General features: G+C 40.3%; 1 protein-coding gene across 4 annotated transcripts in view; it reads right to left on the reverse strand.

Moving 5' to 3' along the window:
• Positions 1 to 3,554: 3,554 nt before the first annotated feature.
• otud7b (OTU deubiquitinase 7B) overlaps positions 3,555 to 26,095 on the reverse strand; it is a 41,439-nt gene continuing 18,898 nt past the window's right edge. Inside the window, exons 2-12 of one of the 4 annotated variants that reach the window (XM_030394828.1) lie at positions 20,699 to 20,941; positions 19,908 to 20,078; positions 19,475 to 19,702; positions 18,070 to 18,171; positions 17,508 to 17,635; positions 15,054 to 15,160; positions 14,019 to 14,146; positions 13,237 to 13,386; positions 11,472 to 11,589; positions 9,876 to 9,954; positions 3,555 to 8,932 (exon numbers count right to left, since the gene is read on the reverse strand). In XM_030394828.1, the coding sequence (XP_030250688.1) occupies positions 7,430 to 8,932; positions 9,876 to 9,954; positions 11,472 to 11,589; positions 13,237 to 13,386; positions 14,019 to 14,146; positions 15,054 to 15,160; positions 17,508 to 17,635; positions 18,070 to 18,171; positions 19,475 to 19,702; positions 19,908 to 20,078; positions 20,699 to 20,783 (2,799 nt within the window). In that variant the 5' untranslated portion in view covers positions 20,784 to 20,941 and the 3' untranslated portion in view covers positions 3,555 to 7,429. Of the gene's footprint in view, positions 8,933 to 9,875; positions 9,955 to 11,471; positions 11,590 to 13,236; positions 13,387 to 14,018; positions 14,147 to 15,053; positions 15,161 to 17,507; positions 17,636 to 18,069; positions 18,172 to 19,474; positions 19,706 to 19,907; positions 20,079 to 20,698; positions 20,942 to 26,095 lie in introns of all 4 variants that reach the window. The other 3 variants (XM_030394827.1, XM_030394826.1, XM_030394829.1) reach the window with 3 other exon arrangements.

The following is a 26,095-nucleotide window of genomic DNA, read 5'->3' on the forward strand; positions in this document are numbered from 1 at the left end:
AAAAAAAAAAAAAAAAAAAGCAAAGTGCAGCAGTGGAGCTTCTTAAAGGGGCAGTGCATCTGGACTGTGAAGAGCCGACAGTGAAAATCCACAGGAAGTATTTTTGTTTTATTTAGTCTAGAAGCTGAGCACAATGACAGAAGGGACAGAGAGAGTTCGGTTTTCCCCGCTTCCACTAAGCCCCCTGAACTCACCATCACTCAGCCCTGACTTTCACACAGTGGTTGAAGAAAAAACACAATAACACAGAAAAATCAGGCAGGTGACTCAAGTTTGAGCGTTTTACTTCTTAGGGAGGTTAAGAAGGTTGTATTCTAGTGCCAAGTTCTCCCCAACTTTTACAGAAGAGCAGTAAAAGCATCCTGACTGGAAACATCACAAACTGGTGTGGTTCATGTACCGCCCAGGACAGGAAGTCTCTACAGCAGGTGATTTACATCTGCACAGAACATCATTGGTATCCATCTACAGAGCGTCAGTGACATCAGTGAAGTGAGGATACTAAAGACAGCATCCACGGCTGCTGGGGTCTGACAAAAGATACAGGAGTATCCGCTGCCGTACCACCAGACTACGGAGCAGCTTCTTTCCTCAGGCTGTGAGGCTCCTGAACTCATCCTCAACTACAAACATGACATTTTTTTGTGTGTGTGTGTTTCAGGAAGGACAACTTGCATTTCATTGCACAACCCTGTGTTGTAAAATGACAAATAAATGAACCTTTGAACCTTTAGTAACGTCAAGTCACTGCAGTCGTTTCCGATCTTCATAAAGAGATAAGACAAGGTATTAGTACCTGTCTATATTGATACTAATGACCTAACCGCTTCAAAAGTATGGAGGACTAAAAGTGCCATAATCAAATGACTAAATACACCACTGAATAATTAATTAAATGTGTCATTAATTTATTAAAATACCAATTTATTTTATGTAAAAAAACAAAACAAAAACAAACATGTATAATTATTTCACAATTTAATTATTTCATGGTTTTGTGTTGCAGTGCTTCATGAATTTATTTTATCCGTCAAACTCGCCCATCAAAGTCAGTGGGCGGGGCTTATCATGTGCACTAACACTGCTTCATTATCATTATTATTATTGTCAATATTATTATCATCATTATCGTCATCATGAACAGCTCAATTTAATATCAGGTGCATTATAACATTGATTATCAGGCTTTTTTCACTACCCTCCAATGTCACTGCCAGTTTTACTTTCAGTGTCATTGTCGATAATACTTTTTTTTCTATTTCAGTTCCTTTTCCAGTTTTCTCTTGTACCTAAATCATCTTCTGTTGTTATTCTAGGCCCTGGTTCATTGCACAAAAAATACTCCATTATGAAGAAAAGTCCTGCATCCAGATCAAATAAAAGTACAGAAGTATCAACAGTAGTACGCACCAATAGTACACAAACTATGTTGTGGTATTTGCTGTATTTAACACTGCTTGTGGTTGTACTATATCTGAACTGCTTACCTTGACATTTTGAGTTAAATTTCTCTTTGATGATTTCTCTTTTTATTTGATACACTTCTAACTATTTTAAATTGCCGTCCTTGTGCTGCTGGATGATTTGATCTAATTGGATTGTCAAGAGTTATGCACTCATCTGTTGTACTGTGGTGCAGGTAATTTAATCCGCTGTATGCATCGTATGGCCTGTGTGCACCATCTCGATATGCAAATAAGTCGGGAACTGTAGCTGTGAAATAAATAAAGTGAAGAAAACAGTTCAGTATTTCTCTCTGCAAAGTGGTGAAGTAGAAGTACACATTAGAATTGAACGGAAACCAGCGTCAGTCTCTCTCAGTGCACCAGGATGTCCAAGCTTGTTTTAATACCTCGTCCTTTGTTTACACACATGACGAATCTGTTAGTTAGAGGTGGTTCTCACATAAGATTGACTTTGCTCTGCAGTGGAAGTTGCTTGCACGACCTGTTCTCCCAAAACGACATCCAAGGAAACAACTTGTGTCATACTCACAGTCAGTAAAATGAAAGAGTCAGCTCTGCTCTGGGCTTTGGATTAAGCCGACTTGTCGCTGAGGCAGTAGCTGAGCCGGTGAGCCAACATCCATAAAACCATTCAACTCCTGACCTTCTAGTGTTTCAAGCCTGCAAAACCTCTCCTAAAAAACGAAATAATCTCATTAACTGACCATCTCCAGCCTCTCTGTGGTCAGCAGTACCTTTATTCTGTTCCTTCAGCAGCTCTGCTCGGGGGCTGGCTCCTCTCCTCTCATCCAAACTCGTGAGGGGGGGGAAGAAAAAAAAATCACCAATAACTTTCTTTCAGGAGATATTCAAACCAAATTCCTTTCCAGCGAGAACAGGGAAAGTCTGAATAATCCTGCGCGACAGTGTGTCCCGCTGAACAGGTGGGGAGACGGCGTCCTTGTGAACTATAATAGAGAGAGGTCCGGATTTTTTACCACATGGGAAACTGTTCAATATTACATAAGGGTCTCCAATTTCTCTAATACATAAAACAGTCGCAGACACAGGACCTTGCATCATCTGAGCTGGAGTTATTCTACAATGTATAATGCAACAAGGTTAAGGCAATACAGAATGACACGGACAGCAAATTCTCACAATAACACAAATGATTTGTCTGAGCTCTGTGTTTTTCTCTTCTATTCCATTTAGTTTTGTTTGTCTCTGCAGCTCCAATCTAATTATAATGGTGATAATAACATAATACTTATTTAATAGTTCAGAAAATTCTTAGACTTAGCACTACAGATGATTTCTGTTGATGCATTCTACATTTTTAAAGGGTAACGCCACCAATTTTACTCATTAAAGTGTGTTTACAGGTCTTTGGCAGCACTGCCGCATATGTGAAACAGTAGTATGAAGCCTTTTGTTGCTCTGGAGGAAGCTGCACGTAATCTGATAAAATGTCACTCGGTGGTTAAGTTGAATTGTGGTTAATGTTGGCACCAGGTTTTGATCCATTATGGAGAGTGTCAAAACAAACGATCAAAATCGACACAGCAGAACCACAGGTATCTCCTTTTTTGTTTCACACATTCACTTTTCAAAACGCCTATCTTACCCACAATGCAACTTAACCATTGTGTGATGTCAGTGGAGGCAATTCATCAGGTTACATGCCGTTTCCTCTGGAGCCACAAAAGGTTTTACACCTCGGTCTTCACGTATGCTCTAGTACTCCTAAAGAGCTGTGGCACACTTTTATGTGTAACATTTATGGATGTACTCTTTAAACCTACAAAAAAACATACATGACATATGAACAATTTTGTCCATTTCAAATAGCGAATATTTATGATCTGTTAGATTCAATTGATCTAAAAGATGATCAGTGGACTGAAACACTAAGCTCCACAGGGTGTTTAACATCCGTGCTCCTGCATGATCCTCTGTTTCCATACCAGCAGATATTTATAATAAAAATAAATAATATTGCTCTACCAGCGATGATGTGTTTACAGTGTTTATAATCCAAAACTGTGTAGATATTTGAGATATGATTATGTGTTCATATCCAACAAAGGAAAGAGGGGAAGCACAAGGTTCTTGAAATACAATGAGAATTTATTCAAACGGTGCAAAAAAAATTAATAATTATAATAATAATAATAACCTAACATAAAATCTGATGTTCTTTCTATCCAGATTGCACTGTCACACAGCCTTAGGGCTCTCCTCTCAAAGAAACAAACAAAAACAAAACAAGAGCAAAAAACATTAAAACAATAAAAAATAAAAACAGATCAAAACACCAGGACAAATGAAATCAAGTTAAAATAATGCACAAATTTGGTAAAATGGATCGCCATTTACATGCAACAGTTCCAGTCCCATGCAACTCGAAGGATTCCATGTTAATGTAACTGATGATGAATCTTCCGTCCACACAGAAATTACAGTGTTGTACAATATATAAAAATATATCGGGTCAGCTGTGTCGCAAAAACTAATTCTGAGCCATTTCTCTTCTGGTTCGGAGGAAACGAGCTGGGTCAACAAGAACATGTCACTGTCATGTTTTAGCAGAGCACGGATCGGTGGCTGTAGAAAAGAAGTAAACAAAATGTACAAATAAAAAAAAAAAAAAAGCAACAAACAAATAAAAAGCCGGACTGCTAGACAATTAGCCATGTGAGAAAGAACATCCTAAAATGTTGCAACTAAACATTCCACAAGGAAACCTATTAAAAAATCTCACTATAAATATATATATTCTCAAATGGTGTCTTGTTAGGTCAACATTGAGGAAATTAGTTTGCAATGAGCGCGCCTCGAGTCTGGGAGTCGCCTTCGACGGCCAATATGTCACTTTCTGGGAAAACGCAGATTCTACCCCAAATCCAGGCTCTGACAAGCTTATCATCCATACGTGTTTCACTATCCAACAATATACATTCTTACCCTTTTAAAAACACTGTAAAACTTTGGGCTTACAAAAATAACTTGAACATATTTATACAACCATCTCAGTTTTTCTTTTTTTAATTTAAATACAAAAAAGTATTCGTAGCCTGTAAAGTCTGATGTTTTACATGTTTCTGAGGCAACTGTTTCATTTCAAAAAAATAAAATAAGAAAAAACGGTTTTGTAAGCTAATTATTACTTTGGAGGGCGAGAGAGAGAGAGAGAGAGAGAGAGAGAGAGAGAGAGAGAGAGAGAGAGAGAGAGAATATGCACACATACACATCTTTTGAAAACAGGCATCACCTTCCCACAGTAAGGGAACACTTCATGGTTCTCTTCTGAATTAAAATGCTAGTGCATGGACACATGTCAACACACAGAAACACAGCAAATGCAAATGTCTTTTTTTGGGGGTGGGGGGGGGGGGGGGTATCGGGAAACAGTGTTTTATTGTCATTAAAAACTCTAGTGTTACTTTAAATGCACAGCAAAAAGACTACCTTCTTCCTGGACTAGCTTTTGCAACGTAGAAACTCTTGTAATATAGCGTTACATAGTGTTAAATTAGCACTACTGAAACTGATTCCCCAATACTTCTGTTATTTCGTTGTTTGTAATTTAAGCGTAGGTCACGAGGAAAGCTCCAAAACACTGAGTTTAAAAGAAAAACAAAACAAGAGTGCCCTCAACTGGGCAAGGCAGTGAATTGCATACTAAATTGTGCTTTTCTAGATTTTAATGCCGAAGAACAGATTCAATCAAGGAGGAATAGAGCAACTTGAGTCACACTACCTCAAAAGAGAAAAAATCCTCACCATGGCTTCTCATAGGGGAAAACATTACAAATTTAAGTAGTCATTTTGAACATAGCACAACTGAAAAAAGCCATACATTTTTTGAAATTATAAGAAGGAAGACTCAAACAGAACATCAGTCTGTATCTAGTTGATATGCCTAACTGAAAGAATAAAGGCATCATCTTAATAGCTTTAACACGATTTTCAAAATAATAGTAATTTGTTACATTTTGGGGCAGTAGTAGTAGAAACTGCAGGCGATGAAGCAAGCAGCGGGTTGATGTTCTCGTCTTGCACGACGTACAAATAGGATTGTGATGCCAAGAGGACAAATGCTGAAAAAGGCAACTAGGAAACTGAGTTAGATGGCGACGCCGGCACCACATGCTGTAGCTCTACAGTAACTGGATCCTTTAGAGAGACCCTTCTGACCTGCGGCCCTGATCTCCCACGAACAGAAGTGGCAGTGTCTGCAGAGATGGATGAAGGACAACAGTCAGGCCACTTCAAAAACTGTAAAAAGTTTTGGAACTACGGACATCAGGAAAGTGCTTGAATTTGTGCAAAAAAGAGAGAGCGCGACTGGGTGTGGCGGGACGAATGCAAGAAATTAAGGTACCGCGTTCGATAGAACCTCAGAATTTGCAGCGAGCGACCGAACTAATGAGCATCTGGATGTCATACTTAGCGACGTTTGACTTTGTAGTTAGCCTTTTGTGTGATCATGAGATTGTATGAAACATGGTTCACATTTGTTAAATCAACAGAGCGCAGAGGGTTTTGTCAGTTCAAAGCAGCAATTTTCAGAATCATAACTTGTAACCAGAATTTGTCAAGACAACGTGAACCCTATTAGGTATCCACATCCAACAAAAGTGCATGCATCCCTTTGCATCATGCAAACAGGAATTGGAGACAACTGTCACCTGTCGCTTGAGAGCAAACTTGTGCCGGATGCTCAAGAACAGATCTGTTCACTTGCTTTATTTGTATGAAATCAAACATTTCAATAATTTAACTTAACAGCACGATACGCATGTAGTGAGTGTCTCCAAAATCTGATGTGCTGGATGTGAAGTTCTGACTCTGTAGTGTTTAGTACTGTAAGCCTGTGGTGGCCACAATAATCAAATGCCAACCGTTGTAACAGAAAAGAGGAAGACCCAACTGAGGAAGAGAAACATTCCAACAGACATATGAAATACTCTGGATCAGATTTTGGAGCAGTATCTTACGTAGTGCTGTGTTGCCATGCCGACTTTGTTCTATAACGCCTGGTCAATAATGTGACCTTCTTCAACAGGCTGACATCTTCATGATCCAATTTATTGGACAAATAAAAAAAGAGAGATTTTTAGGTGTTTTTAGCAAAGAGATACTTGTAACAGTGCAGAGCAGTTTGTCTTCAATGCATGGACATTTATGTGTTTGCATTCTGTAACGTTAGCACCACAGCAGCCCACAGAACGCTTCATCATTAGCATTGCACGGTTGGTTCAATTTGCATTGCGCAAATGGTGATCGACGAAAAAGCAATTCGACAAGGATTAATTCTGCTGTTTCCCGAGGTACATATGACGCAAGCATCTAGTAACAGTAGTGTAAAATCTGTGTAACACTGAAATCACCCCAACAGGATGTGACTTCAAAATGCTCAAACATCCCTTAATTAACCAATCCAAACATTATCACAGACCACAAATGGAGCGGAGACACTCGTGCCTCTTCTGTTTGTGCTTGCATCGCTGTGTATGAAGTAGTGTTAATCTGACTTCCTGTATATGTGTGCATGTACTGTGTTATGCATCGTTGAGTGTTACGTATGGTGCCTGCCATATACATTCTCTCCACTAGGTGGAGACAGGAGCAAGGCGTTAAACTCTGATAAAAGAGGAGAGCCTACAGCTCACACACACAAACACGCTCATACATAACGCCTGCATAAGAGCCACAGCAAAATGTAACAGAAGTGCAGTTAGTTTACTCTATGGTCTAACGTGTGACCCCAGAAGTCAGAAACTACCCCGTTCATTCTGCAGTCGTGTCGACTCTCTGCCACTTTCTGAGGTCTATTCTAACAGGAGGTGACGCCGCTGAAAAGGGAGGGAGCTGATTTGGCCTTTCTCTTGTCCATTCAGAGGCTGATCTGCCCCAGACTTAATATTTCACTAACTGAAAAAGGCCACTCATCAAATTCAAGCCACAGCATGGTCTGTTCAGAACCTGTGGATGGTTGCTTCTGGCTCCCTCTTTTTCAGCTCTTCCCGGTAGCAGTAGGAGCAGTAGTTGCCCGTTTCAGGGTGTCCGTAGTAGGTGCAGCTGGGTGTCCGACAGCGGCTGGACTGCAGGCTGGCCAGACCACCGGCGCTGCCCAGTGAGTAGTGTCTGACTGGGGGTTGCCCGCTCCGAGAGTCTAGGTTGGAGCGCATGTCCCGGAAGCCGTTGGTGTAACTCCCAACAGGGGGTTCAGACCCGGGGTAGTCTGGGGGGTCGAATTCTGGGGGGTATGAGGGGGCAAGGCGAGAGGGACTCAGGGAGGCAGGGCCTTGTGAGTTATTGTACTGGGGATGAGGGGGACCCTGCGCCGTGGTGCAGTGCCGGGGAAGGGTTGCGTAAGAGGGGAGGCCGGGGTAAGACGTCGCGGGGGAGCCACCAGCTAGCTGGCGCCGAGTTTCCACGTAGCCGTGCATATGAAGGTGCTGGGTGAGGGGTGCTGCAGCAGGAGGCTGGTCTATGAAGGAGGGCCGGGGGATGGGCACAACAGCAGAGTACATAGAGGGGCTCAAAGGAGTGGACTTGAGCTGGTTAAAAGACGGCGACGAGTTCTCTGACAGCTCCTCTTTAGCCTCATAAGGCCGGTAGGTCAGCTCGGGACCAACAACTGTCTCCTTCTTCGGTATCTGGATGCCGTTGGTGATGCCCTTCCTCTCCACATCTCGACGTTGTTGTTCTTGCTCTGCCCGGAAGCGCTCCTCTGCATCGGTGAGGTAGCGCTGGATCATCTCCTCCTGGAAGGGCTGCCGGTTGCTGGTCGTGAGGAGGCTGGCAAAGATGAATTTTCTCTCACCTTGCATGGCGGCTCGCAGGATGCCCAGGCTGACTTTGACATCAGCACTGTACTTGTAGGTCTCGCACTCAGTGCTGCTCCCACCGCTGCTGCTCATACTGCTTCCCGTTCCATTGAGACGCTCGCTACCTGAGGAGGGGGAGCCTTTGCCAGAATCCTCTGAGGTGTGGGCTGAAGGCGAGCCATCCTTGCTGCCCTTCCTCCCCCTAAACGAGCCCTTCTTCTTCTCCGCACCCTCCTGCTTGACACCTCCAGCTCCAGCGTTCTTTCCTGTCATCAGTCCGCCCACGTTCTTCTTCAGCTTGCTGCCCAGGCTCTTGCCAAAACTGCCGAGTTTATTTGCCACAGAGTCTGCCCTCTTCTTGTCTTTGTCTTTGTCCTTGTCCTTGTCCTTGTCCTTCTTGGTTTTGTCCTTCCCTGCTGTTCCTGTTCCCGCCCCTGCTGATCCACTGCTGGAGGAACTGGATGAGGAAGAGGAGCTGTTCTTGGCCAGGGACCCACCTCCATTAACCACTGATCCTGTCGTTGTGTCTCCATTGCCATTGGAGCTGCTGCTGACTGACTCCTTGTCTGACTCTCCTGAGTCAGGAGGCGTGCGGGCATCCTCTCCTGCTGATGCTGTGGGAGACTCGGGCTGGGCCAGAGGGGCTTGCTGCAGGGAGACAAAGCAAAAAACACAAGCTAGTGGAAAAATACTCCAGAAAATGTACATCAGGCAAAAAAAAAAAAACATCATGACAAATACAAAAAAGGAACATCACATTCTATCTATGTTCTAACAATACCGCCACATGACCCTCAGGTATGGGGGAAAAATTCAGCACCAGATACAGGATGTGGAAAGAGTGATTCATAAAGCTTTTTCTGCAGACAAATGCAGAAAAATAAACAAATGACTCAGTTTGCAAATGCATTTTTCACATCTACAAACATTTTATGGTAGCTGTAAAAAAAAACTGCTGTATTTGGAAATGGCATGATGGAGATGATGACGCAATAATTTCGTTCTCAAAAAAAAAGAGGTAATAACAGAATGTCCTGTCTTTCAGCAATACTGACCAACGAACAGCAGAAACAGTAAAATCCCCTTAAATCAATAATTCAGTCCCTGTATTGCCACCAGTCCCTGCAGTTTAACCATGACACGGCTCTGACTTCTCCTTCCGAGCTGCCTGATGTTAGCATGTGGCACACAAGAGGACCTTTGTCACAGTGTTGGATGGCGTGACTTTATGACCGGAATGGCCCAGTGTGGTTTGTTTTCACATATGCTTTGTACAGCGTGTGGGAAATAAACAACAACCACAAGTCCCTTTGGCATCCGTCTGATAATCACATTACGAGTTGGGTTGTTTTTTTATTACAAAACTTTATTTTGTTGGTAAACTCAATCAGCCTTCATTGGTTAGTTCAAAAATAAACCACAATTGCTCTTTTTTTAATCAGTGATTCATCTTGCCTGTAAATACAAAAGCAGTTTGGGCAAAACCAGGATGTCCTAATGGATCCTGTTGTCTGAAATAAGGCTTTCTAAACCTCCCTGCTGCAGAAGAGCAAACATGACTCAGGGTGGATGTGTGGACTTTTATCTTTACCTCACAGGGCAGGGGCAGCCAGGTGACCGTCATGTAGCTGTGCAACATCTGGAGCTTGGCCTCCAAAGAGAGAGCCACACTGGGAAGAAGACAGAGAGAGAGACAAATCAAAGCTCAGTGAGTGGAGAGCAACACTTTGTGCCAGAGCTCCAGTGTCGTACTTGTGGAAATGTAATTACTGTTGTTGTTTAGGTAGCTGACGTTTTTATTTCGTGTTAACTGTAAAAAAGCCGGCTGTACCAAGTGTGGTTTTTTTTGTTCTTCTACTGAGGTTTTTGAATGAAGCAACCAAAGAAATAATTTCAAAATCCTTATTTTGAATAAAGTGATTCATTGGATTGAAGGTGTTATTTGAAAGAAAAGTGGATTTTTGAGTCTCATTCTCAACGTGCGTCATTCCCACAGCGTCAGTTTGAAGTGAGACTCAAACATCATCTTTTCTTATAAATAGGAGCTTTAAACGAGAAGTCTTTTTCATTAGAGATGCTACGCGTGGGAATTTTATTTGAAAACATCAATTGAAGTTATCACAGAATGTCAAGAAATGAAAGTTTTGATGTTACGTCTTCCAGGTATTGTGTAAATAAAATGCTCTGAAGTTACTGGAAATTTTCATATCACAAGAATCCGATACAAGCCCACACAGCGGCAACCAGGATCTAATTCTACAACATATGCTAATAACAGTAATGCAGCCAAAATGCAAACATGCAGAAACACCAGGTTTAAACAGAATTGATAGGCATGCTGAAAGGAAGCTCCACACAACGGCTGATTTAGAATTTTAATTCCAACGTTATGATGAAGCTTTGAAGCTTAAATGTTGTCGCTGCATTACGGCACTGAGACGACGGTCATGAGCTGGATTATAAACAATGTTAGTAGAGATAAATGTGGAATCACAGAAAATAGAAGAACACGCAGCAGTAGTCAGGAACAGAGGAAACATAATGGTGAAGCACAATTTATTAAATAAATCCTGGATGCTAGCCTTACTCACACTATATAATGCTGGTCGTCTTCTTTAATGCAGACTGATGATACATCTAAATCAAGATTTAACTGCTTCTGCTTCACAGCAGGTAATCTAGATGGTTTTAAAATGCACTTAAAGCATCTTGCTGCTGTGCATTCTTACTCTGCGCTAGCCTTTTAACTAAATGACCTTTTCCAAACAATATTAAAAGCCACTCATGTAATACTATCTCTGTCCTCCATTTCATCTGAATAAGACTTCCACAGTGTCATCAACTGACGTAAACGAGTTGGAAGGTTATTTTTATCCAGCTGCTATTTTGGCTCTCCTTCCCCTGGTCCATTCATAGAAGGTATTTAGAGCTAATCTTATTGTCACTGGCACTGTCGCTAATCTGGAGTCAGGGATCAATCCCTACACGCTGACTCCACGCCCTGAAGGGACAGCTGTCTGTAAGGACGGACACATCCAAGAGAACATCCACCACTCTCGTTTTTTATCTGTATCAGTTATGGCCCTTCTGACGCATCCGTTTGTCAAAGGCACCTTATGAATACATTCGACCTGACAAATCGACTGGATGTAAATGCGTAAGAGTTGTTTTTAGAAGGAGAACATACCTCGCCAGCATCACGTTGTCCGTGTCATCCTTGCCCCACTCCCAATCTTTCCCAGGATCCACAGCAAAGTGCAGAGGCAGCATTTTGTGCTCTGAGTCAGTGAGAGGAATCACGACTGCTGGACGAGATGGGGAGAAAGTATTCTTAGAAAAAAGATAAAATGCAGCACTCTGGATTTTCTGTAGACAGAAATACTTCTGAGTGCAATCAATTTTTTTCACTTTCTATTTTAACATTTAGCCAGACGGGTCTGACCAATATTGTTTTTGGCTGGTCTGATCTGATATTTTTAGACCGGTGAACAATTGAAAGTCTGGGCAACGTCTTGAATTTCAAGGTTACGCTTGTTATGTTCGCACGAACCTCAGTGTGAACACAAGCATTCAGTGTTTCTCCCAAATTCCACTCTTAAAAAGTGAAAAACACCAGAAAGAGCATTTAGACCGACCCAATAATGGAATCACTCCATACAGCTCTTGATAAAATGTCAAATTTCCAGATTATAACATCATTAGTTGAGCTTTTATAAAAATATCAGTCAACTTTAATAATAGAAAGAGGTCATTAGCTGCTTTGTGTTGTGAAGCCAGCATAGATTCCCACATCTACTCAATCCGATTACTGTTAACCTGTCACTGATTCAAATGCCCAACTTTTTTGTTGCATTTCAATGTATATGTCATCCTCAATTTTCTATATCACTGCACATGGCTACTTTTTCATTGTTTAATACAAGCAGACAGATAAATCCGAGCTCTGTATTCATCAGGAACGTTTTTGTAGATCTGCAATATAAAGTCAAAGTCTACAAAATAGTTGTGTGACACATCTCAGGACATAAACATTCAAAAACAAAACATACAGTAAATCACTTTGCCGAGCATTGCAAGTGTGCTGTAATCATCAAAAATAAGCTTTTCACTCAGCAGCTCTAAGACAGGTCACTTCAAACATCACACATGTCACTCTGCTGCACAGACGTCTCTCAGATTTGGATGGCAACATTGACTGTGCCTCCTCAATCCCTGGTGATTAACTAGACTGTGTTCTTCATGGCTCCAGACCTTAGCTAAGGGCGGTTCCTTAAATTTGTTGTCCGACCAAAGTATTTGGGTTTTTGAGGCAGATTTTTAACTCAGCATGTGTCTTGTCCAGTTCATGCTTCCCACCAAGTTAATAAAATCAGAAGTATCACCAGATGTCTGCTTTCAATTACTGGTTGCATTTTTCATCACTCGCTGCCTCTATCCAGTGTATCTCTCGACAAGTAACGTTAGCCAAATGTTCATCCAAATTTCAATCCAAGATTGGAACATTGCAACAAAGCATACAAAATCTTTCAAGTCTGAGACACGATGTCTTCTACAACCAAGAAATTTCCACGCCTCTAGTGCTGAGTTGTAGAGATCACTGAAGATATTCAGAAGCCCACGGGCCTGAGTCATCATTCTTTAATAAATCATGAAGGTCAATATTAAATGAAGACTGAAACGTCAAGCAAAACTACAAGGCTGAGAACAAGGCTGAGAATGTGGGTACTCGTGCTATTTACTGTCAGGAAACTCCTCCTCTTAATCTCACACACAGTAAAATACAACAATTATTTGTGGACTTTCATTTTTCAGCAGACCATTATCGGTGTTACATTCATAATTGATTTGCTGTGATTCATGGCTTTAAAATGTTAACTGCTTACTAGAAGACTGCGCATAAAAGAAAAATCAATATTCAGATGATAATAAAGATGAATGATGCCGGGCATTACCTTGCTCTTTGGAGCTGTCTTTCTGCTCCATGGAGACCAGCGCAGAAAAGTGCGCCTGGTCGTACGCCAGGACCAGAGGCGAGCGATGGCACTTGGCAGCTGGCACTTCCAGTGGCAGGTAGATGCCTCCAAAAGGGATGGGAGCAAAGGCTAGGGAAGAGTTACAAGGACATTAAACATCTGAATATCATGACTTCAGCACTGTTTCCCAGAAAACTGGGAGGTTGTGAACCAAAGAAATAAGCTTTCACCTCGATTAATAAATCAAACCGTTACTATACTGACTTGCTTACAATTTTCTGCAAGTTGTGCGAACTGAATTGATTCCATAACAAGACTGTTATTGCACTGAAGTGTCTCAAGAGGGTAGAACAAATTAATAGCTACTACAATTATCAAACTATTAAGGTTGCCTTTTCAGCAGGAGTGCTGTACGTTACCATCTGAAAAATGTATGTGTCTGCACATTTGTTTTATGTGACAGATATGGGTCACAAGTATTTGGCAGTAGGTCATATTGTTTGTTTTAACCAGCTTGAGAAAGCAGATGGGTGGTGTTTACTTCATTAGGACAACTCAGGGAAGCTATCAGTCACTGACAACTTAGTGTTTTCTTTCAAAGGCTCCCTCATGATTGTCTGGATTTTCTGCTGAAATTCTGTATATGATGAATGCGATCATTGTGAGATTCAGGACAGATTAATTATATAATGAAGTGATGAAAAATACGATGAAACACAGTGTGTGATGCATTAACAACATGAGTCTTCTGGTATATTTACCCTCTCCCCCGGAGTCCCTCAGCATGGTGTCCGCCACCACGACTATGGGTCTTCTGAGGACGTGAGCCAACACGAAGACGTGAAACTCCTCTAAACTCTCATAAACTGGTTCATCTGAGGATTCCACCCTGAGGACAGCAACAACACAGTTTTGGTTAACAGAAACACAGTTGTTTGTACTGATGCACAACCCGAGATAATCAAAAATCCAAGTGGACTGTACGTTTTTATCTGGTTTATCAACGGATTCCTCATGACTTAATATACCATGAGTTGTAGAGCTTGTGGTCGGTCATATGACGGTAAGAATATTGAGAGACACCTGAATTTAAACTCAAAAATATAAATTCAGTCATTATCAACTCCCTCTTCACGCTGATGAAGAGTCAAGTGAAGTTTTGTAAGTATCTCTTGAGCTTCACATCAAAACATCATTCTCCTAAAGAACTGAAGTAGATGGGGACTTATTTAGAAACGTAAATAAAAAACTTAAATAACTGAATAAAATGGCTTTGTTCAGCTCATCTGGAGTGATCCAAGTTTTCGGGAGCCCTTAGATCCCAAAAATTATTTAAAAAGACAATATTTACACCCTTTTAAAAACAAAAAATCTTGCATAGCTGCTCAGCTAAAAGTGTTGTAATGCAACCCATCAGAAGCTTACAGAGGCTCAACTGTGCGTCCATGTTGTAAATGTTGTCTTTTCAAATCAGTTTGGGATCTCTGTGCTTCCAGATGCTTACTGTAAAGCTCCAGAAATGTTCTGTCGACTACAAAGCTTAGTTTTCATCATTGTGAGGGTGAGCAGAGAAAGACTGAACATTCATTTTTGGGTGAACTTATCCTTTAAGAGTCTGTATTATAGAGCTCTGGCCAGTTTATTTAACCCACCACAAACTCTTACCACAAACAGCAGATTGACTAAAATGAGGGCCAGCCACTCAGTTCTGATTGTTTGTTCATGAATAAAAACATGAGTGTGACTAAAGCATGCGTCGGGTGAACAGTCCCCGCATTGTCCGGGCCAGACCTTACCCGTTGGTGCCGTTGGTGCTGTAGTGTATTCTCGGCTCACTAGAGGCAAGCTTCAACAGTTCATTCCACTCTTTCTGCCACTCCTCCTCCGTGTACACCAGACCAGACTGAGGAGAATGGAAGGACACACAACACACACACAAACACACACACACACATTTGCCATTTAGAGAGGGAGTGTCAAATGTCACAAAAGCATGCACTGACGTTATGGCGTCTTAACACAAGGTTACACACTGACAACTGAGGAAAGAAATTTAATCAGAGCCTTTACAAATCCCTGTGTCGTTCACACAGTGGCGACAGAAGCCTCATCAATATCATGTGTTTAATCTCCATATATGGACAAAAGGAAACCGCTTATTAATACACTTCTTCCTCAGAATCAATGTCCCCATTCACCTACAGTACGTTCACATGAGTGAGCTGCCTAGCGCAGCTCCACTGGATTGATTTTTTTAAGGACACTTCTGTGGTAGCTGTTGAAGAATGGGAGAAAATTAGGCAGTCATTCGTGTGGCATCTCCTCTGTGGGTGTCTGCACGCTGTCTGCAACCACTTAGGAAAACATTCTTAGTTTGCCGTTACGCTTGCGTTCACGGGGAGAAAGGTCATTGTGTTCTGGAGAAAAAAGACTCTAAAGATCCTCTTTTTGCCTCTGTAGAATGGTAGAAGTAAAGTGCAGTGCATACAAAACTCAAGTAATCTCTTAATGAGGAATTGACAAGGAGTATCAATAGGGGGTGGAGATACCGGCACATACAGATAATATAGTCAAACAGTGAGTAGTGATAAACAATCTTAAAATCGCTGCTTGCTTTTGATGCAGTCATTGGCATGTTGTCAAAGCTGAACGAGAAACCAAAAGTGCTGGTCACCTGTTCAAGACAATCAAATAATCAGTGAAATATAGAAAACAAGTGACAGTGAACTAATGTGACCTTTCCAAAAGAGGAAATTGTTTACCAAGAAAAGGAAACCAATATAAACCACTTTATGCGGAAGTGGTTTTGATATTTAAACCCTGCCAAACCTGCTGAGAAAACCTTCAGATGTATTGCTGTACAGCACATGCAGTACTTACATACACACACACACACACACACACACACACACACACACACACTGGCCCCTTTTATTATGTACATCAGTACAATCTAATGCAACTCAAGACAACTGCTGTCTTCTTCATTTTAGTTTTTTACACTGTCATAGTAGTGTTTATTCAATTGTGTTTTACACTGAGATCAGTTAGTGGTCATACTGCTAATCTGCTGGATACTGAGAGATGTTTCTACATTATGCCCCCTTACGTATGTAATAAAGAAACACTCCCAAATATTATGTAGTCCAATACAACTTTAACTGTCACCTCAACAATAAAATATATAACTTATTTTCTACATTTCTGACAATGTCAACAAAAACTAAACATGATAAACTTTTTAAAGGTGAAATTTATGGCAGAGATGTTTTATAAAGTGACCACTGAGTGTATGTTTACAGAGTTTAATGTTAGGGTATTATGCTAAGAAGTGACTTTGGATGGGTTTTCTTTACATCTACTTTTTTTTTCAATTATTTTTAAAAACTTACTTGGAGCTTTTTTTTTCCTCCCCTGTAATTTTGAAATATGGAAATCACAATCTTTGTTCTCTTAACATTTTGCGATTTGCTGTTCATGAAGTCCAATCTGAATAAGTAAGAAAGCTTTCAGGATTTCTGCACCCACTGCATGGAACAAACTACAGACTGGTCTCAAACTTAAGAATACTGAACCTTTGAACAACGATAAAGCAATGGTGAAAACTACTGATTGTGGGCTGTCTGTGCGTAAATGTTTTATCTTATTATTTTAGAGTGTTTCTCTGTGCTATACTGTTATGACTCTGTGTTGCTGCCATTTTTGGTTGGCAGGTCTCACATTTGAAAATAAATCCTTGATCTCAGTTGAAGCAAACTGGTTAAATAAAGGCTAGAAGCAAGGAAAGAAAGCCATTTATGAAAGGCACGAGGTAACTGACTCGTATGGAATTGGTACCCCAAACTACCTATATTTGAAAAGTCTGGCTTTGATTATCAAATACATAAATGGAAATCTCTCAAAACTGAGCTTAGTTTACAGCAACTCAATGTTGTCTTGTTTTGTTTTCTGTTGCCATGTGTTTTGAAAGAGCTGAAATTACATGGAACACTGAAAATAATCAACAATAAGAAGCTGTGTGCATTTGGCATTTCAAATGTTTGATTGTAGCCATGTGAACAACTGCAGGAGGGCAAGCACGATCTGGCATACTGTAGGTAGCACTGAGAGGCACTTCCTTCTCCCTCATCCCTGAATATTTGTCCCATTTCAACGAAAACATTCTGATCACAAGTTCACAAGCCTCTCTCATACCGTCATCACAGAGTTACAAAGACGACCCACAGAAAAGTGCAGCCTCTATAACAAACCTCTTTGTTCTGCTGGGTCTGCTGCCACCTCCACCTGCGCTTCAGTGCCTCTCTCTCCAACCCGTGATCCATGAGCGCGTACAGAGACTTGCGTAGCATCAGGTCCCGGTCATGAAACCCCCACATACCTGCATTGGAGAACAAAACAATAAACGTTGAACACATCAACAGAGTCTTGTGTATAACTGCACTCTGACATGTTTAAAATGCCCAAATTCTCTTGTTAGAAGACCAAAGTAAACAGATTTACCATTAACAAATGAATGAAAAGCTGGATTGTGACTATCTTTTAAAAAGCACAGGTTAAGCACATGGATATCACTTTCACACCTACTGACCAGGAGATGTTCTACAAGGGCTTGAATAATGACTACACATTAGTTAGGACATTATTAATTTTCTGGGCTAGGGCCCCTGAGTGGGCCATAAAGGCTAAGTGAATATGCACTGCAACATTGTAAAATGCAATTAGTGCTTGAACCAACAATGAAGCTCTCTTAATGAATGCTAATGGAGTGTGAACCTGCCCAGTATTGGGGTCTGGTTTGAAAGCTCTACTCACCGAGCGAGGCTGCGTGTAACAGGCAATTTCCGTCTCCGCTTGTTGCCAGAGGCAGCAGACTCTGACAGTTTGAAACCACTTTCGTCCACCAGTTCAGGCGACCTGCAGGCAAACAGGAAAATCTTAACTCACCTGTTTGTGTTACAGAAAGGCTGTGGTATTAATCCAAAACAACTGGTGTAATACTTTCCAAGAGGAAAATAAACTAAAGATAAACATATTGTGTGAAAACTAGATTTCCATGGCGGAAAACAGGCTGTTGCATGGATGTATTTTATAAAGTTTTGCTTTTATGTCAGCAGGACTGTTTTCCCCTAAACTATATATTGTGTTCTGAAATTAAACTAATTACAATATGAAGGTGCAAGATATAACTTTACTATGACTACAGGCCTTAATAACAGCAGATAGTCATAGTAGCAAAAGCAAATGTGCTATCAATAATGATAAAAGCTCAGTTCCATTCACAGTAAGCAATGACTGTGTGACAGCCCAAAACCCTGACACCCAAAACAGCAAAATGAAACTGAGTTATCATTAAGTTTATTATGCATCCCCATGCTACTTTCCTACTGTGAAGTGTCAAAATGTCTTCCCTGAAAAAGGCCTATGGGAAATTAAATCAAAATTTACACTTGGTTGTAAATATCTTCATTTGGATGCATAAAAAAAAATTGAAATGCTCAATTTTATGTGTATTAACAGGCGTATCTCTTCTTTGTTAAAGTTAACGATTGTCTGATTGTGACGTCTGCAGTTCCTGTATGGTGGTTATAAACTGTTATGGCTGTGATTTAAACAGGATCCTTGCATGCAAATCAAACAATCTCACATGTGGGTTCGTGTTGCAATGGTTAGTCGATTAACACATTCATCACTCGAGCAAAAGAAAATGAATCACCAACTATTCTGATAATCCATTAATTGTTTGAGGGATTTTTCAAGCAAAAACATCAAACATTTCCTGGTTCCAGCTTCTTAAATATGAGGATTTGCTGCTTTACTCTGTTAATGATGACAGTGAATGAAGCGTCTTTGGGTTTTGGAATGTCGGTTGGACAAAAGAAAAACCTGAAGACGTCACTTTGGGTTCTGGGGAATTGTAATAAGCGTTTTTCACAATTTTAACATCCACTAAGGAAGTAAAGGAAGCTATGTTTTCACCCCTGTCCATTTATATGTATGTTTGTCAGCAGGATTACACAGAAGCTACTGAACAAAAACTTGGGTGGAGGAGACTCCATTAATTACAGGGTGGATTCAGATAAAGGGACGGATCCAGGAATTTCTGATCACTCAACATTATTGTTAATTCCTCAGAGAGCAATGCATCAACCTTGTCAAAATAAATACTTTTTAAATTCAGGTGTATTTAGGTAACTGATATGTATGAGTGAATTCTCACCGGCATGCTCCAAGGCCACCATCATCGACTGCTCGATAAGGTCCCTCTCGATGAAGCCCCGGAAGTCGTCCCGGTACACGGTGAGGTCTGGTAGTTGGAAAGTGCACAGGGGCGTGTCCAGAAGTGGCTCACTACTGGTTCCTCCAGTGCTTGAGACATGGGAGCGGGCCAGGGACACGATGGTTGAACTGGCGTGGGAAATGCCCCTCGACAGGCGCTTTTCTGTAGCTGCTGAAAGACAGTGACAGAGGAAGTAAAGAAAACGTGTTATATACAGTCAGTTTTCACAGATGGTTCTTTGTAGTTATCTCACATAGTTTGAAGACTTCCCAGACAAATTTGGGAAAGAAATGAAAGGTCAAGTCAGCACTTTAGAGTTCCAGTAAAATTACGTTATGCAACAAAAACACATGTCTGCTGTTGGCACCCTCACCTTGCACCACCTCATCTTGGCGGTGGAGTACAGGCCGCCCTACCCTCGCCATCTCCTTTTCTGGAGGCAGATACGTCCTGTCTTCAGCGAATGAATATGTCAGGTTCCCAGCATGCACCTGTCGCAGCTGCTCAAAGTCACTGAGGGCAGCAGTGAAATCCCAGTTCTTGCCTACAGACAGAGAGAAAGGACAGAACATCCGTTTGAGCCACCAGGTCCAGCGTTGACAATTTGAATCTTGTTTCAATGTCGAGCAAATGACTCCCCCTTAATGAGTTTAAATATTTACCACGAGTCGGTGCAACCATAGGCTGTCTTATCTTATGTAAAGGCCACTGGCACATTCCTGCACTCGAGTAAATATCAGAATTTGGAGCACGTCTCGGCTCGCTGGCTTGCTGCTGTTCACTGCATTGCATTACATTTTTAACCCATATTCTTATCTGCAACTTGTGCTGCTGCTAGGCAACAGGAGCCCTGTTGACTCGAGCTATACCTTCCTTCTGTTAGTGTATGATAGTCTAATTACCATTAACAAGCCAGAAGCACCGACTAGAACAGCAGTCATAGCATCACCAGCTGTCAAGTTCACCCCCCAGCCTAACTCTTTCCTTCCTAATCGTATAAAAGCTCATGAACTTTATCTGATAAAGAATTATTTGATTTTATCACTCCAAGTTTACAATGTGCCAATTACATTAAACACGTCATCCCACAAGGACAGCAGTGATTAAGACAACTATAAAAAAAATTACTTTTGCCGGATGTGGTATGAATAGTCAGGGACTCACCCTCTAGCAGATCTCTGGCCAATCCTGGTTCAGCTCCAGTGGAACGGACAAAGTCGGACAGGACTGCGTCCATATCCACGGTCATGTGATCATGAATTCACAAGTTTGAGGGTTGTGTCTGGACAGAAAAAAAAAAAAAGAAAAAGAAAAACAAACAGGGACTCTGCTCTCCGTGACAGGACAGCAAGGGGATGGGGTGGAGGGGGTCCAGTCCTCTACCTTGTGTTACTCTACCAGCCACACCTGAAAAGAGAAAAAGAGATAAAGTGAGATTAAACTTGCAGGAAAAAACTTAAGGGGAATTAACAATATCTTACAAGAGATTAAAGAGGAGTTAGAACTTGAAACAGTGAATGAAAAGCATACTGACATAATAAACCTACTCAACCTTTTTTTCCAAATACAAGCCTGTTGTGACTTGGTTGCTTTTAACTTGACACCTTTGGCGTCACCTGTCCCACCCACGACAACAGCTGTGGCTATGAACAGGTTTGACAAACTAATGTGCAACTTAAGATGTTTATCATGTGAGCAACTTCATCCTGTTTCTGTGAGCACGTTGTAATTAGCTGTAATATAATCAGAAAAGTCATCAGGATGCATCACTTAAGACGCGTCTATTTCAAAATCTTGACTTGAGACCAATGTGCTTCAACACCGCCTTCAGATATGACCTGTTGAATATGTAAACAGACTATTTTTCTGCCAGAGAAACAGATCATGGAGGGTTTTAGCAGAAACCTTATAACACTTAAACCATGTGGAAGAGAAGGGAAGTCATTTGTGTGAAGTGTTAAAAAGGGAGCCAAGAAGTAGTTTGCTTTCACTCTGAATCAGTTGGAGACAGATAAAATATCAAGAACTGCTATCAAATGTCAATATTTGCCTGTTTTGTGCTGGAGAAATCTGGATTTTTGTTCATCATGACAATTTAGCCTAATGATTTTAGATACAGATAACAGTCTAGAAAAATATGTATTTTATAGGTAGGTAAGTGGACCTTAATGTCACATACATTTTAAAGTCACTTCTTGTGAGGAGTGTGAAAGGAGGAAACAGTGTCCCTTTGAAATCAATTAAGACAATTTTACTCTTCCATTTCAATGGCAGGCCTAAAGGACCTGCGTCAGTTGGGAACTGAAATCAATACAGAAACATTATCAAGACCGAGAGCAAAAAAAAAGAAAAAGAGTCAGCATCAATGAGCCGTTGACACAAGGGATGTAGAGGGCAATCAATGCACGGCCAGACAAAAGGCATGAATCAAAGTAGCACTGACTAAAAAGATGTACTGGAGGGGGAAGCTGAAGCTAAAAGCTTCTACTTTATCAGGAAAGATTCACTGAGTGTACATTCACTTTATCAGCAGGGCTTTGAACCACATTCAGTTAGTCTGTAACATTTGTCCTTCACAGCACTTTGCTGTGTTAGTATGAAGTGTTTCAAACATCTGGTAAATAATAAACCCTGCTGATCAATGCAGGTCAAAAAGGAAGTTCAATCTTTCATCCTACAGCTGTAATTAGAGATGTTCAGATACCATTTTTCAGATTGAGAAACCTGAACTTGTGCACCGGCTAAAACAAGTACCAATTCTATTTTTCCAACAGCTGTTTAATACTAACACCATATGGATGTTTAAGCCTGGCTCAGGTTTAATCCTCTGTAAACCATGACAAAACGAAGAATCCCATAGAACTTTCTTTCATTATCTAGATTAAAGGTCATAACAGAAAAAGAACACAAATATCAACAAATGTAAGTTTTCTCACATGAGCTTGAACTCACTTGCCTTTTATGGATAACTGGATATTGGCCATTTGCGCAGTAAAACATCTGTGAAGGTGTATACAGGTGGGACATAGCAGGGCCCCGTTTACATGGTATCTGATCAGTGAAGACTTGCATACTCACCAATATCATTGGTATCGTAACAACCCTATCTGCTGTACTATAAGCAAATCTAAGTAACACTGTGAGCATTGGTATCTCTGTAAATAAAAATCCATTAGTTTTACTACTTGGAAAGCTTCCAGAAAACATTAGGAAGAATGATATATATTTATTTTTAATAATAAGAGTAGCACTAATTAAACAAATAGCAAGAAATTGGTTAAAAGATGATAACTTAAGTAATTTCAAATGGAAGGATCTTGTAAATGAGATATACGTAATGGAAAAAATACAATGAGAATTAGAAATCAAGTGCATATTTTTGACAAAAGATGGGAAAAATGGGTAAGATATATAACAAATAATATCTCTAATGATTTGTAAAATGTGGTTCTCATAGATATTATATATATTTAGTCTCACCTATTCTGTATACTTGCAATGAACTATACATTGCTTTTGTTTGTGAATACAGGCATATGCAATGGTGAGTGGGTACTTATGTGTTTTTTTGCTATGGTACCAACTGCATATACTTTTTTTTTTTTTTGAAGATGTATCCTCTGATTGAAACCTTAAGTAATTATTTTATTATTATTATTATTATTATTATTATTATTATTATTATTATGATGATTATTATTATTACTTTTTATATTTGTTTATTTATTTTACTTTACTGATTACTTTTGTAATGTGTTTTCTGTTGTCTGTTTGTTAGAAAAAAAGAGAGAAAAAAAAAAAATATATATATATATATATATATATATATATATATATATATATATATATATATATATATCATACATGTAGTGACTCAAAAACAGCAACAAACAAGTAGTTAGACCATGAATAATCATGACAATTCTCTACGGGTAATGTAATGGCAAATTGCTGCGTACAATAGTCAAACTATTCAGTCATTGTGCTGTCTTTGAAGTTCATAAACTGCCTTATCCAGTTCTGACTTTTTTTGTAAATCTACCTACAGTCATCTATTCCCACCCGTCCCATGGCTCATCCACCACCCAATGTTCCTGCCTCATCTCTGACTCAGTGAACCCTTTTCCACTGCGCCTGATGAGTCACGAGTTTACTCTTCTTACACCTCTCCATCGTTTCTCTCGCTTCACGCTCTCTCCCTACCTCCCTCGGTTTCTCATCATTATTACAGTAAAAGCCACAGAGGCACGCAGGGGAGGAACAGACTTCAGTACAAAAGGCCTTTCTCAGCCAGCAGAGTATTTCTAGCGCATTCCCTGCAAAGCCCGGCATTCAGCAGCCTCCTCTGCAGGGTCTCCTCACATTCTGCCATATTCAGTTCTACTGAACACAAACACAACAACTTCTGAGATGTGAGACGAAAGCCTGTTAAACATTTAAAAACCACAGGCGCACACCCCATTCAGGCTAACACGGAGTTGTGGGGGAGACTGTTTTCTGACGATAATAGTACTGCATCAAAAAACACCAGGGGCTGTGCTGGCATGAGCGTGTTGCTATAGGTACCAGTAAGAAGATGTAATAAAAACCAGTCCAGGAAGTCCAGGTTGTTATCAGAAAAAAAAAAAAACTTTACTCCTTTAGGGAACAATTTTCCAATTTAATGTAGAAGGTTTTCAAGGCAGCAATAATTTCTTACCCGTAATATGAGGACTTCTACACTGTTTACACACTGCACCAGCTCTGTCTGTGCTGCACTGCAGTAAACGCTGAGCCAGGATCAACTTTTGTGTCAGACTGACCTGCATTTTATTTTTATTCTTTTTTGGCCAGAGCCTACCAATTAACAGCAGTGCAGCAGTCACATGGGAACATGATCTAAAGGACTCAACCTGAGTCATTTGACCTTTGTGAACCTCGACCTGACCCGAGCTGAACAATTTTGGTGTGGACAAATTGTATGTAGGAGTAAACTTCCTCTTTACACAGCATTGCAGAAATTTCTATCGCCCGATCATCAATTCAGTTTGTGTTATGAGTTTATCATATTTTTAATATATCCAACATGGAGTCTTGCCTGCATCTATTTGCATTTTTTTTAGTTCTCATTCCACCTTTCTCCAATATTAGAGGAGGTTTTGTCTGTACTTATTTGTAGGTTTATCAGCTTATTTCAGTTTGTTTGTACTTATAGCAAGCCATTGGGACTGTTGTACAGAAGGTAATTTGCTTTGAATGAGACATCTTTTGTTAATTTTCAGACCCATAATTCTATTTGAATAGGTGAACAAAAAGTTTTTAAATACTGTCCATAGCTGCACCCTCTGTCTGAAACGCTGTTTTAGCTCCTGTCTCTTTAAGGCCCCTCCTCCTGAATACCCACTCTGCTCTGATTGGTCAGCTCACAAATGCCTGAGACAGAACAGCTGACAACAACAACACCAACAACCACGACAGAGCAGCTGTGCTACATCTGTTCTTACATGTCAATATAGCTGCCAGGCACAAATAAATCAAATTTGTAACATTGGTGTGGACTTTTTAACTTTCAAGATAGTTTACATGCTAAATAACATACTGAAGGAAAGTAAGAGATAAAGAAGAATAATAGGTCTCCTTGAAGTAAATATTTAAATACATTTTGGCTGCACTTGGGAGCGTGTTTGACTGCATATATCATACCTGGACATTTCAAGGTATGGTGAGTTTGGTCTGAAAGAATGCTCTAACATAATGGATTATTAATATGACAGTTAAGGGTTACTGACTTTTAAACATTAAACTCTCCTTCCTAAACTGAAAGAATGAAAAAACACACACAGAGTATGCCCGAGCAGAGAGCACTAGTGCAGAAGTAAAACTGTAACTGACCTTTTTAGTAATCATGTGATGGAATACTGCAGTTTGATTTCACAATGATGGGAAGAATGAAACAAGTGCAGACTGCTCTGAACATTTACAATGAGACATTAACTTGTGACACCAGCCTTGTATGAATGAGTTCAATGCAGAAGGCCTGTGTGACGCAGTGCATCACACTGACAGCCAGAAAAGAAAAAAGAAACGAGGAAAGGGCCGATAAAAGTGAAGGGCTGAGGACAGAAAGTACCAACACAGACTAACAAAAGGCTGGCTGTTGTCACTCTGGGCCTGTAACATCAGCCATTCCTGTGAACCCACACTGATGCATTAGATCTGATGTTACATGGATCTCCTTCAGAAACACTTATAAAACACTGAGAAATAGCAAGTATACTTGCAGATTGTGTCCCACAAGACCTATACTATTACATCATCAAAGCATGCATCTTTTTTAAAAATAGTTTTAATCAATCTCGTATGGACAGTGAAGTGCTATTACTTTACATGAATTTACTGGATCAGATTTGAGAGCAAATTATCAAGTCTGATTGAGTTCAGGCATTATCAAGGAAGGTTTCTGCCATGTCTTGGTCAGGGATGCAAAGATTACTAGAATATATTACTTTAAAGAAATTCAATTCAACTTTTAGTAAAACTTCTTTTGTATAAATAGATGAAAGTAAAAATGAGGGCAGTTAA

The sequence above is a fragment of the Sparus aurata genome, chromosome 17 (genome assembly GCF_900880675.1).
Source record: "Sparus aurata chromosome 17, fSpaAur1.1, whole genome shotgun sequence".
Taxonomy (NCBI): Eukaryota; Metazoa; Chordata; class Actinopteri; order Spariformes; family Sparidae; genus Sparus; species Sparus aurata.